At 36.5% G+C, this 15,018-nt stretch overlaps 1 protein-coding gene across 1 annotated transcript in view; it reads right to left on the bottom strand.

The window, feature by feature from the left end:
- Positions 1-9,975: 9,975 nt before the first annotated feature.
- Positions 9,976-15,018, bottom strand: part of LOC126236399 (cyclic nucleotide-gated cation channel subunit A) — a 587,655-nt gene continuing 582,612 nt past the window's right edge. Inside the window, exon 12 of the mRNA XM_049945692.1 lies at positions 9,976-11,770. Within this exon, the coding sequence (XP_049801649.1) occupies positions 11,614-11,770 (157 nt within the window). The 3' untranslated portion in view covers positions 9,976-11,613. The remainder of the gene's footprint in view (positions 11,771-15,018) is intronic.

The raw sequence follows: 15,018 nt of genomic DNA, 5'->3' as shown, positions 1-15,018 counted from the left end.
AAAAAAGCAGCTAGATGCTACAAGGAAAAATTTTACTGGCGTGCCCAAGCTGCCAGATTCACTCATGCGCAACAGGCTCAGCAGGCTCAGATCTAGGGGGCGGAAGAGGGGAGGGGCAAACTGGGGTGTCTGCCCCAGGCTGCAATTTCATGGTGTGGATGGGGGGGGGGGGGGCGCCAGATTCATATTCTTGAGGGAAAAACCTTCTTTCACAAAGCGACTAGCATCCAGCACATGTTGGTTTATCGATTATTCATATGATTTTCAAACACATCCCTGTTGGTTTTTGAACATTTTTGAACACATTCTGAGTTGATCTCTGAATAAATCATAAGCTGATTTTTGAATGCCTGCATAGTGTACGTGATGTGTCCGCCAGGGAAATCCCGTCACATCTAGAAATAAACTTCCCTGCAGACAAAAGAGGATGGGGCTATACGAGCTGAACGGGTGAATGCCAATGTTTGTTTGTGTGGTTGACTGGGTTTGCAAATGATCGGCGTTGGTATAATTGCTAGTGAAAGCCGTAGATTCAGATTACCAGAGTGGAAATAAACAACTAACAGGAATAACAAGTAAGAAATATTAGTAGTTATCTTCTTGGTGTATCTAAGAAAATGAAATTTTGATAGAAAGGTTTTGGCCAGACCGCTACACTAGTAAGGGCTAGTTGTACACTCCCCGGCCTGCAGGCCTTAAGTTCTATTCTGGAAGTAGCGCGGAAAACGCGTTGTGCGAACACGTAATAACGCCTAACCGGAGAATAAACGCGGGATAAAACCAGTGATTGTAGTAGGGTTAGTGAAGTTAACCAGAGAATAAGTTTTTACACAGGCAGGAATAGTTACAGAATTACTGATGACAAGGTTGATTGTTAGAAGGAGGAAGGAGAAGATGAGAAGCTGGAGCGCATCAATGAAATGTGAAACTATTTCCTAACATAAAGCTTTTTGCTTGTAGTAGGCCTATTACGCATTTGATAGTGGTTCTTCATGAATTATATTCTGTCATGTCGTAAAAATGACCATTTGCTCCAAAACAGTATCGTTTATTTGGGGTGTATAACAATTGCTGCAATATTAGACAGGCCTATTTCGTTTTGTCTAGCAGACAGTGACAAAATACACGTAATCAGCTCCAGAAACAACACCAGTCTTGGGTACTATTTGCATTAACAGCTTTTTCAGTATTAGACAACATTTTGTTTTTTCATATGGCAAAAGGTTTGACGAACTTCGATGAGGTAATAGATTCTTTCGCAGAAAGGAAAGTCCACCATGTAAAGCTGTAGTAAGATTAGAGAGAGAAAAACACTAGGACTTAAGGATTGGAGAAATGTATCTTACTTTTCTCTTGCCTTTACTGGTTTTATGTATCCTATATTTACTTTTATGTTACACAAAACAACAAGTTATTAGCTAATAGGCAATAGAGAGTGCAAATTTTCTAAATAGTTCTTGTTCTCCTGGTTACAAATAATCCCATCCAGTAATAATCAAACCGGGTGACTGGGAGCAGGTTAGGCACCACAGGACATTTTAATTTCCACTGTCCTGAATATAGTTTGATGGCATCCATTACAAAATATACACGTTTGAATTCAACAGAGCGAAATAAGACATGTTTTATGTCTCAGGCTCTTCAGAAAGATATTTTTTATTTATTTATTTTATTTATTGCCAAATTATAGACCTGTTACCTGATGTTTAAAACAGGTCGTACATCTTACAATTTTCGTTTTTCGTCTTTTTGCAGTTTTCTTTCCTTTTGTTTTATCTACAACATTTACAAAGAATGATTCAAAATAACAATAATTTGAGGTTGAAATATAAATAAAATTTTGTTGTTTTTAAGAAGAATATAAAAAGAAGATAGGATAGATGAAAGATATGTTAGTACCATCACCGAGTGTGATTGATGGTGAATACCTCGGAATGGTTTCATCGAGCCGTTGACTGCCAGTCACACACACACACAAATGGTTATTAGTAGAGAAATAATGTTTCTTATCCTATTTGTTACTAATCCTATGTATTAACTACATTAGGTGCGCATCCTTGTACAGCATTTGGTGTTTTCTTGGCTAGATTGCCAGCAATTTGCTTATTTACTGTCACATCTCAGCTTCCTCCTCCTGTTCCTCCTCACTTTCACTATTTTCGCTGTCACTGTGGGTATCGCTGTCCATCCTCTGGAGATTTCTGTTACGCTGCACATAGGCATGTCTGTGATGTCATGTCCGCATATACTCTTCATATGTTGTTTTTGAAATACTGTTTGTCAGTGCGTTTAATTGTGCCCATTGTTCTTCGTCTCTTATTGCTGTGTATATATCTATGTCTGTATCTGTGTAATCTAAGTGTAGTGTATGTCTATTGTTCGTGTATTGCCCGCAGAAAAAGACAGTGTGTTCTGGGGAACCTTCTTCCCTGCATGTGCATGTAGGTGTCTGCCTCAGACTCACGTGGTTTAAGTGCGTGGGATAAGGTCCGTGCCCGGTTAAGAAATGTACCATACCGCGGCTGGGATCGATATGTCTCATTCTCAACCGCTCCCTTATGTCAGGGAGGAAGTCGTGCAGCCTACGTCCCTTATCACTTACATCCCACTCACCTTGCCATGTATCCAAACGCCAACTTTTAAGGTGACGTATCGTCTCTATGGGCACACCGGTTATTGTGTGTACCTTATCTAGTCTCCCCACCTTTAACCAGTACCTCGCAGCTCTGTATTTGATCGTGATATCTATGGGGCATATTCCGAGCACCACACACAGTGCATCCGCTGAGGTGGTACCGAAGGCTCCAGATAGCCTAAGTAGGACACTTCTCTGCCCTCGTCTGACGGATGCTTTGTTGGTGACCACGTTCAGTCTATGTGCCCACGTGCTAGCTGCAAAGCTGAGTACTCATTCAAAGAGCACACAGTGGTATGTACGTATGACTGGTAGAGGTAGTCTGTACTGTTTTGAATTTAGCCTCACCAGTTTGTGGAGTATTTTTTCTGCTTTGTCTGTTGTCAGCCTTATGTGTTCGTGGAAATTCAATTTTTCATCTATGTGTACCCCAAGATAGCGCGTAATGCGTGCTCGTTTGATGTTTGTGTCCCCAATTTTAACCGAAGGATTCCTTTGGAGTGATACTTTCAGTAAAGTGTATGTTGTTTTGTTTTCGGCTATCCTGAGTTTGTTGTTGTGACACCACTGAGTAATTGTTTGTAGTAATCCACTGGCTTTCTCTTCTAACTGGGCTCTGTTGTTTGCAGTGACTACAACTAATAGGTCATCTGCGTAGGCGACAATTCCGTCTGACCTGTCATCCCCATCCAGAAGTTGTAGGAGGGGTTCGATTGTTATGTCCCAGAAGATGGGGCCGCAGATCGAACCTTGAGGACAGCCTTTGGTAATTCTTTTAATTACTTTCCGGCTGTCCATCTGCCATTCGACTACTTGGTCTTTACAGTAGTCCAGAAAACTGTTGTACAGTGATTGCGGTACCTCCAGATGTCTTAGCCTCTGAAACAGTGCTGGCCACCAAAGATTATCAAATGCTCCGGCAATGTCAATCATTATTGCCATGGCGTATTTCTGTTTTGTGGTGTTAACTATGTGCAGGGCCTGGTTGATGGCATCATCTATTGATCTGCCAGATCTGAAACCGAACTGGTGTTGGCTCATACCCCTGAGAGCTCTGTGTGTTTGCAGGTGCTTACACAGTAGCTTCTCCTGAATTTTTGCTAGGGTGTTTATTAGGCATATTGGCCTGTAAGTCTTTGGATCTGAAGGATCCCTGTCCGCTGATTTCTTAATAATGACTGCTTTGGAAAGATATGCACTATAAAATGAACATTTTTCGAAAAGTTCATTTAATTTTTTGCGTCCCACCTCTAACGCTAGAGGAACGGGATAGGGGTGGTGCCACTTTGTAGTATTGCACCGGTTCGGAAATATCATAGATCCATGACAGAGGACTCTTGAGTAGTAGTGGGGAGGAGGGTAGTCTCCACGTGACTCATGTTTACGTTTAGTGACTGCAGTTTCCTGTTCATTTATTGCTCTCACGTCAAATGAAAACAAAATGAATTTCTGTGGCCGGGAGCTATCAAGTGAATTAAAATACATTCACATAATTACGGAAGGCTAAAATAAGTTATTAGTTTCAGATTTTATTTCATTTCCACCCTTCTAAGCGTTAGTCACCTTGCAGAACAATGAAGTTATTTTTGCCGGTTTGCTAAAGAAATTTGGCTTTTATTACTCTTTTCCACTGAGGCAATCCATTTATTTGAAGTGAAGTGTTTAATCCCACACTACTGGTTGCTTTCAACTGTTCACTGCCTTTCAAGTGCACATTTTCATCTTCTAGCATGTATTACATTATGCCCTAATAAAGAACCAAACACGAGATAATATAGTACTGGTACTCCATGAAAATTTACATCCAAATGTGCACTTTAAGCCGAATTATGCATTTTGGTATGGTTCATGAAATTCTGATGCTCTTGGAGTAGTATCCTCTGATGTCTTGTTTCTTTTATGACATAATGTAAGATCCTTTAATGTTTTTATACATACGACCATACGGGCTACCTGCGTCATTGTAACTGCGCAAGTGCGATGATGCCTGTTATCTGGCACTCTCTGGCAACTGATGAAATGAACTTATTTCTAACAGGTCGCCGGGAAATATTGAGAATGATGGTTCGAAAAGCGTTACTTTCAAATTAAATTTCCTTTTACACAAGATGAACTATGTGCAAGAATGTATGATGAATTTCTTAAGTCACAGAGCGTTTGACTCTCATTTAAAAATCAAATCTGTGAGGATAATCATTTGAAGAGTTTCTAGCCCAGATGATCGGACATTTATGTTGTTATTAAAAATTTTACTGGCACCTTTGTGAAAAAAGATCAACTTTATAAATGAAAGCTTAAATTCTCTTGCAGCCGATTAATATTCGAGACCAATATTACATATGAAAGCTTTTCTTGTAGCAACACTATGTATATTAATTTAAACCATTAACCTTTCCTATTTGTGTGGTCACGCTACTTCATAGTGATGTTACTATTGGCTGACTACATCACATATCCTATGCTCTGAATATCCGCCGTTGTCGGCTGGCGAGATTGCGTGACATGAGCTATGGCTGGCTTACAAAATGAGCTATGGCTGGCTTACAAAAGTGCACGGCAATCTTCAGTGTCCAGAGCTTGTGGCGCATAGTCACTGTTCTTGTAAAAGAGCTATACCAGCAGTGCATGATCCTACATAGAGACAGTCATGCTGAGCACCTCAAGATGCAAACAAAGGAATGGCCCTGTAACACACATCTTTTATTTCACAATTTTACTGCTTATAGCATCATCTAGTAATAAATTTTTTGTTATTTTTTTTCATTCCCCAATTCCTGTCCCTCTTCTTTGATAACACTCCTTGCACATTTGACGTCAGTTTGAGCAATGTTTTTTCTTTTTCAGTGCTTTGAAACTGAGTCTGAGCAATGATTCTTTTTTTTCTGCAGTATTGTGAAACTGGAACTGTAATTATATTCATTCTATATGGTACAGCAGAAAGAAGTGTGTGCCATATATTTCACAGTGGTTTCCAGAGTATGAATGCAGAGATAGAAATGATACAGAGGAACACACGGCAACTTTTATGGGTAGAAATCGCCAGCCAGAGACTGTAATTATTAAGCAGGATTTTTGGATTTTATGCAAGTGAAAGAAAATATTAATTTATCCAAATATATTGGTTTATAAAAGCACTTAGCAGTTTGTAGTAAGTGGAGCAATCAAGAATACTCACCTGAGACTGCACTTTCCAGAACCAGCACATATAAGGCTGATATATATCAGTGTCTTCTTTTTAAAAGATCCAACAAGATAATAAGACAATGCTTGTTAGAGGTTTTGGGGAAGGAGGAGGTTTGCAGGGTTAGTGATTATATTATTTCTAAATTTGACAATTAACAGGGTGAGAGAAAAGGAACAAATATGCTAATAAGAAAACACTGTGTGCTGTTACTGTACAATAAATTTACAAAAGATTTTATCCATTGCACATATATGAAAATATAGATATACAGTACCTCTTGTACAATAATACATACAGATATGAAACAAGCTCTGACATACATATTTAAATCACAATCTTCAATGAAACTGAGGTATTATGTTTCTAAAACTAGGAAGTCATAGGAATGCTTAGCTTATCCTGCTTCTACAGTATAGCTGAATATTTTATGGTAAACAATTTATGTCTTTATCATGCACTGCCACTGAATTTGTTCCACATAAAAAGCTTGATACATTAACTTTAAGTATAGTTTATTTTGTGCTTTTCAATCTGTGTCTCTATCTACTGTTATTTTGGTACAAAATACCACACAAATTCAACCAAGGAACTGGAACAGAATAAAGGCTACATGAAGAAAAATGAAAACAATTATTTTAAAATCTTTTTGTTCATTTATGTAGCTTTTATTTGTTTCAGCATGATGTGTGTCAATATTTAAAACACTTTATATTTTTTTGTTACAAATCTAACGTGGTTCTCTGAAACTTTTTTTTTTTCTTTTCGTCGAATTATGCATATTCATCTGAAATATGTCTTTCATCTTTGAGTATTACTGGGATAGAAACATTATCAGACAGTACTTGATACCACCTCATCATCTAGTGAAGGTAAAAGTACTGTCAAAGGCACCATATGATGAATATAAGATTCATCTCATCACTTAGATTTACATGAAAGAAGCTTTTGAAGTAGTTACACAGGAATGCATTTAGTACACAATTCCATTACTGAAACTTGATCTGTGACACAGAGATGAAAAAAGTTGACAAGTGGTAACTCACATGCCTACCACCCAGATGTGCTGAGTCTGGTGAAGTCAGGGTAGGCCAAAAGCTATGAAGGGGCAATGACTGTGAATAATTGTTGTATTTATTGTTTTCTTTTGTTTCAGAGGAAGGACAGGATAATGATCATCCTTCATCTTTAAGTCTGTGAAGAGTCAATGGAAACTAATGATAAAGAAGTTAATCACAGTTATAAGCCCTTCACAAATTTTGCACCACCCTATAGTTGTGCGGTGCTCCAACGTTATCTCATCATTCTACCAGCATATATCTGTGTTTATTTTTCCTTTTGTTAGTCCCATTACCACTAAGTCTACCTTCCCATTTATTTGCTCCAAGCATGGTGTTAAATTTTGAAAACTAGATTTGTGTGTTGAATGAATAACTCTTCTCATAATTACAATATGTAATATCACACATGTGCTTGAAAGGACTTACAGTTAAAATCAGTCACACAATTTAAGTGAAGACTGTTTACATTACAGTCTAGGACAGACCATGTTTTTGCTTATCTTCCGCATAATATGACAAGAATTGGTGTTTCTGCATTATTTCCTCATACTCAGTGGTTTACGCTACATAGTTCATTTTTGTAATGAGGACTAAATTGTGCAAGCAGATATTTAAACAAAGATTCATGTATTATGAAAATTAATTTGCATAATTTTTTAGCCTAAAATGATTGCCTTCTATAGTCAGGACTGCATAAATACTTCTTTGTTTTCAACAACCAATTTCAACATACTTTGCTGTTATCATCTTATCATCAAATATTCTTATTACAAAATGTGTTTGTTATGAGTTGGAACAATTCACAGTGTTCCAGCTCACAATGACAGCAAAGTCTGTCATAACTGGATATTGAAAATAAAGAAGTATTCATCTGATCTTGGTTACAGAATGTTTTTTAACAAATAAAACAGGTTGCTCCTTCACATTTCTCAACATGAGAAAATTCAGTTAAAATGATTATGTTATTATATTTAACGACTGGTGCAAAGTTTGATAAAGAATGGAGAATATAATGATTTGAGAGCAGTTGTAATAATGCAACTAGAATTTTGGTATGACAAAGATATGGTTTCTTTCAGCTGTGACTTTGAAAAATGTATCATTTGGTCTTTTTACCTTCCATGACCTTATTGAATAAACTGTGGACAGTATCATGTCAGTGAGTGTGTAAATATTAGTCTGGTAAATTCAAACAATGGAAAATCCAGGATGGAATACTGCCAACATTATGAAAAGGGTAGTGGCTACTCACCATAAGCAGAGATTCTGAGTCGCAGATAGGCAGACTGGCGTCGGCAGCCAGAGACTATGGTCAAGTGTGTATGAGTTGCATTTATGTGAGTGTGTAAGTATATGTTGCCTAATTCCAATGAAGGCCTTTTTGGCCAAAAGCTTACTTGCTGACAGTTTTTTGTTGTGCCTGTCTGTGACTCAGCATCTCTGCTGTATAATGAGTAACAACCATAGCCATCCTTTTCATAATATCGTAATTTGTTTAAGTGACAGACAAATATTTTCCAGGCATATTACTTATAGGCCTGCCACTACCGATTTTGTGATATAAATACTGTATCTATCAAAGAGCATGGGATTTAATGTACCAGATTCATAAACTTTTGTGATTTTTATTGGGCTTCAGATATTCCTTCAGTTAAATAACAGTAATTCCTCCTTACTCATATATAATAGTAATTGTTTTTAGTATTATTATAATATTATTGTTATTATTGTGTGGAAGCATGTTTATCTAACACGGGCGATATGAATGCATCAGTTTGATGTTTGTTTCAGTATTCGTGAGTTGTCCTATACAAGAATGTTCATTATGGTAATGTAAATTGCAAAGTGAACACAACATTTGAAAATGACTTTTTTTGAAGAAGTGCTGTGTGTTTAATGAAACTATTTTATGCTGGTTCACAGGACAGAACAAATCATTATAGAAACTCAGACTATTGCCTCCTCACTGCAGAAAAATTGAAATACATAAATAAATAAGTTATATCTTGTTGGCTAGAAGCACAAATTCTGATCCGTACTGATTTTCATTTTTGATGTTTGTGACTTTGATTGTGCACCATAAATATTTAAATAAATTTACAATTTAGATGAATATTATTTAAAGATAGATTGTTGATGCAGTACAGGCTAGTCCTGCAATTTACTAGTCTTCTGCAATGTATACTGTGACTCATTTCAAATCCCTGAAGGTTTTTGCTATTGATGGAATCTGTGGAACACTATGAATGAATGAATGAATCAACCAATCAATCAATGAGGAGCCATTATTATATATTTTGACATCATTATCTTACAACTGTTTTGTAAACTATGTTTATGTGTTTTACTGTGTAGATTTACTTTTTATCTTCATGAAAATAGACCACTCATTTCTGTAATGAATAAATATTTAAAATGATTTGTTACATGCGTAAATTTGTGTTATGCTTTTAGTTTCATGTTAGCTGGAACCGTATATGAATTTCCTGTGATAAGAAACCAATTCAGTACCAGTAATTTAATTATCAGCTGTCAGTCATAACTGTCTGAGTATTAAAGGTTTTACTTAAAAACTGAAGACGTTTAAAATTAACCAGAGTAAATACATAATGTTTGCAAATGGTCGACATGAAATCTGCAACATCAATGTTCTCAACTGATAGAGGAAGACAAGGAGGGGGAGGGGAAGAAGAAGAAGAAGAAGAAGAAGAAGAAGAAGAAAATAAGGTGATGATCATAAAGAAGAAGAAGAAGATGAGGAGGAGAAGGAGAAGTAAAAAAAAAAAAAAAAAGAGAGAGAGAGAGAGAGAGAAAGATGATATTAATTTTGTCAAAGTATTTACTTATACTATAGATCCTCTGACATGCTTGTTCCTAATGTTGCCAGTAATAAATACTAAAATTAGTAATGTAATGCTCTAGAACCAAAAGACTAAATGTCGTTTGAAATGTGGCAATTGGATTTAGTTTTAGTGGCTTGTGACTCATAAAATAACTACATGACACCTTCCACATTTAATGTATAAATGAAACATTTTATGGAAAAACTGTTAGTACTATCTGATAATACAGAATAGAACTTTTTTTTCGGAAACTATGTATATATGTTGATTTCTACTGCCTGAACTTGTCAAAAAATGTGTGCAACAAATTACAGTTTTTTAAATGTTCTAGCTGTAAATGGGATCAATACTTGTTGATAAATACAGCATATCAAGTGGAACCCATTTACCACACAGTTAATGTTGAAACACTCTCTTCCTTCTATCTCCTGTCTGTAAAGAAACATTCTGAGAAACATTCATATAATACTAGCTTGTATTTAGACATTATTTTACTGTAACTCATGTAATGGTCACAGCTACATATTTCAATTTTTAGGTAATATGTTCACCTAGGTCAAGTCTTAGCTACAGTGGGAACCCTTAAAGTTTATTTTACCACTTTTTAACTAGTCAAATATGTCACTGACTTTTATATCTAGACACATTAATCTTGTGCCTCAGATTAAATGGTATTCTAATGGTAGCATTTCTTGTATACCATATATGCCATTTTTCATAGACATTTTGGTAAAAATGATAAAGTTATCACTATTGTAGGTATGACTAAATTAAAAGGAAATAATGAATTTGTAATCTTTGGTGTGCATGCAGGAACTGTCATATTGTGGCTTACTCCTTACCTTGTTAAATAGTAGCAAACTAAAGAAAGCAATTTCTTTGATGTGAATACAGCTGATTACAGTCAGTAACAAAGTATTGTTCGTGTTACCCGTTTATCAAGTGTTAGTGAGGATTTAAAGTAAAGAATTGTAAAACCCACAAATCCATGTAAGAAATAGGGACTGCAAAGAGAATAGATACTGACAATCTGAGTTCTCTTAGTTTTGTACAGTGCACCCCATGAATATATTTTGTATTAAAGTATGTTTGGTTGAAATTTGTAAAAGAAGTTGACTGACATTTGGTCAGTAAATAATTCATTGTCATAACATAGATTACATAATAAATGTGCACAGAACTATAATGTAAATCAAGAGTTTCTTCCATTATAAGAATATATGCAATATATATTGTTTAAAATACAGTAACTACAAACATTTTCAATTAAAAATTACAACTGAAATGGACATGTTTTAATGGATGGCATGGTAAATCTTGGAATATTTGCTCCAATTCTGCACTGCAGTTTCATATCTTATTATAAAACAATTATCTTAAAGTCTGCACTGTTTCAAAACTTTATCACTTTTTGAGGACAGAAGTAATTACATGAAAGATATGTTACTGGTTTAAGATGTCTCTTGATACAAAAATATATCTTCTCATATTTGTCACTCACCACTGTTACCATCACTGCTGAGGACTCCTATACACAATTGTCACATCTCTTCTGATGAAAACATATAGCAAACTATGGTTTCAAATCCTCAGCACACACAGCCAACAGTTATCAATGAATGTTTTAGTAACTTAAGTAATTTTATGTGAAGCTTAGTCACTCAGGCAATCAAGAGATGAAAAGAGGCTAACAGAAGACGTGAAAAATTCTTCATTGTTCTGGAAAGTTAGAGCTGATTACAGTGTACTTGAACTTAATCACAAACTGTGAACAAACTATGCATTTGCACATGTGCAGAGATGAAAACAAATGTTGGTAGAATACACTCAAACACATATGGTAGTAGCTGTGACAGTCTGACAGCACTGAAGCCACCAGATTTTCTCTGATGCCTACATTGTGTTTTGTTTGCTTCTTCGAAGGCGAGAGGTTGTGGGTCTTTGGAAGGATCTCCTCACTTGGCAATTTGCCTCTAGTTCTTTGTCAAAAGATGACAGTGATAATTTTTCCATTTCTCCAGGTTTTAGTGTGTCTTTTGCTCTGCTACTGCTGTAAGGCAAAACAAAAACAATTTACATCAGTTATTTGTATCTATGAATTGATTTGTGCATAGTTTTCCATTGTAAATGATATTACAATAGGGAACACATTTACTTCAAAGCTAAATCTCTTCAATACATGCAAATTACTTTGTTTTAAAGATTAATTATCATTTGGATATTGTCCAAGGACCACTGAGTGTCATACCTCAGTTGAATTATTTTTGTATGGTGGGTTAGAAAGAAATCAATTTAAAACTAAATACTGAATATTGTAGTGTCCTACAAGACTATTAATATTGTTCAGATGGCCTAGAAAGTAAGATGAACCAGCAGAAAGTAAGTTGTGTTGTGACTGGAAGATGCTAAGGGGTAATTCAATCACAAAAGTGCAAAGGTTTTCTTTATTCATGTGCATTGACACCATTCTTTTACATAGAATGATTATTGAACTTTAAATGTAACTGTTTGAGTGTGGATGGGTCTAAAGAATGTGGGTTGTGATTATGGGGCTGCTGATGGCACATTAGATTAAGGTTAAAACCAGTTCTGACGTGTGGCTTACTCTTGACTAGCACCATGGAGATTCTTGGGCTTATAAGCACTGCTTAATAGGAAAGAAATGGAAGATTAGGGTTTAACTTTAAATGACTAAAACATACTCAACAGTGCCATAATCCTTCATTGTGCAAGATGCAGCAGAAAGTTTTGGTATTTTATCCATGATACTGGAAAAACATCTGGTGATTAGGAAATGTTCACTGTTATCTCTACATCGATTGACAGATAACAAAAATTTCTGTTACAGTAAATTTCAAATGGATGCATCCTCCTTAATGGCATCAGCCTTGATGGCAGGTTATGAAACAGAAATAAGCGTTTGGATAACTGTAGATCAAAACTTTCTAACAGAGTTGTGAAGACTTATCATTTTTTAAACAGAAGCTTCATGTAATACATTGATCACATTCAACAATTAATCTGAATTGTATACTACTTGTTTCAACGATATTTCTATATATTTTTACTCTAGTCATTTGCTACATGTCATACATATGCCTGCATGGGCATTTTTCAAATTCTTTGGTGCTCTGTCATTACGTCACCAATGTCTTGGACAGATAATAAACATTTGTTTCATGAAAAATTATCCAATCAGAAATATCTAAAAAATTGCATTTAGTAATGAGTTTCAGCTCTATGTTTTTATAGTACTATGAGGTCATTCTATATACCCATGAGAACCATGTGTAACAGGTGTATAAATAAAAATGCTGAGCACTCTGTTATCAGAAGTTACAGAATTTAATATTCTAAGAATGAATTTCCTTTTAATAAGATATTTTTCACTACAACATCAAATAAAATTGAAAAGTGTAGTAACCTCAAGTCTTGTCCTGAAAATAAATTATTACAGGAGATACAGAAAATTTAGTGAAGATAGGAAAGAATAAGCAGCAGGAGAGATTAGTTTTGACAAGAAAAATGAGAAGTGAGAAAGATTAATAAAATTGTGTTGGCTGCAATCTATCAATGAAAATAATCAATTTTTGAAAACATAATTGCATGGATAGAAAAATCTTCTCAGGAAGCGGTGGCAGGAGAACACACAGATAAACATATTTAAATTTGCAAGCTTTGGGGGGGGAGCCAGTGGCTCCTTCTTCTGGCAGAAGGACTGAAGGAGAAGGAAGGGCAATGAAGGAAAAGTACTGGTGAGATTTAGAAAATAAGGAGAGTTAGTGCATTGCACATGGTAGAGGTGGGGGGGGGGGGGGGAGGTGGGTTCAAACAAGTCAGAAAATGAAAGATATAAAAAACTAAAAGGGAGTGAAGAAATGCTGAGACCAAAGAAATTAATGTGAATTAAGATCAGGTGGGTGGTGAGAACCAAGGACATGTTGTAACATCAGTTCCCACCTGTGGAGTTCTGAGAAACTGGTGAACTGGTGTTTTGGAGGAATAATCCAGATGACACATGTGGTGAAACTGGCACTGAGGTCATGACTGTCATATTGTGGAGCATGCTCTGCAATGGGATGTTGTGTGCTGTCAGTGTACACCCTTGCCTATGGCTATTCATCTTAACTGATGACCAGATCATGCCTATGTAAAATGCCGAACTGTGTTTACATAATAGCTGGTGTATGACTCGTGCCATTTCATGGGTGGCTCTCCCTTTGACAGTATATGTTTTGCCATTATAGGCCTGGTAAAGGTGGTGGTAGTAGGGTCAGTCTTACAGTGGGGACAGTGACAGGGGAAGGGGCCATAGGGAAGGGAAATGGGTGCAGAAGGAGCATAGGGTCTCACAAGGATACTGCGGAGATTGGAGGGGCGATAAAAAGCTATTCTAGGTGTGGTGGGCAAAATGTTGCACAGAATGGACCTCATTTCAGGCCAGGATTTTAGAAAGTCCAGCCTTGTTGAAGTAGCTGATTGCTACATTCAAGGTCAGGATAATAGGATAATTTGTTACACACACACACACACACAAAAACACACACACAGAGGGAGAGAGAGAGAGAGAGAGAGAGAGATGACAGAAATATTGTGCACTCCAGGTATAAAAGGGTAGTATATTGACAGCAATCATTTGTATGTAGGTGACTCATGTGAAAACGTTTCCAACATGATTATGAATTAACAGACTTTCAGTACAGAATGGTAGTTGGAGCTACATGCATGGGACATTCCATTTCAGAAATGGGAGTTCTATACTCTGAGATCCACAGCATCAAGAGTGTGCCGACTGAGAGCAGTGGTGTCTGTGTAGAATTGTCAGTGCTAATGGATAAGCAATACTGTATGAAATAATCACAGAAATCAATGTGGGACATATGACAAACACATCCGTTTTGACATTACACAAAAATTTGGCATAATGGGCTGTGGCAGCAGATGGCTTATATGAAAGACTTTGCTTACAGCAGGACATCACCTGCAGCACTTCTCCTGGGATTGAGACCATGTCAGTTGGGCCCTAGACAACTGGTAAACAGTGACGTAGTCAAATGAGTTTCGATTTCAGTTGGTAAGAGCTGATGGTAGAGTTCGAGTGTGGCGCAGACTCCATGAAGCCATGGACCCAAGTTGTCAACAAGGCACTGTGGAAGATGGTGGTGACTCCATAAAGGTGTGCACTTTGTTTATATGGAATGGACTGGTTCCTTTGGTCCAACTGAACTGATCATTGACTGGAAATGGTTATGTTCAGCTACTTGGAGATCATTTGCAGCCACTCATGGAATTCATCTT

The sequence above is a fragment of the Schistocerca nitens genome, chromosome 1 (genome assembly GCF_023898315.1).
Source record: "Schistocerca nitens isolate TAMUIC-IGC-003100 chromosome 1, iqSchNite1.1, whole genome shotgun sequence".
NCBI lineage: Eukaryota > Metazoa > Arthropoda > Insecta > Orthoptera > Acrididae > Schistocerca > Schistocerca nitens.
This window is presented reverse-complemented; position numbering and strand designations above follow the sequence as displayed.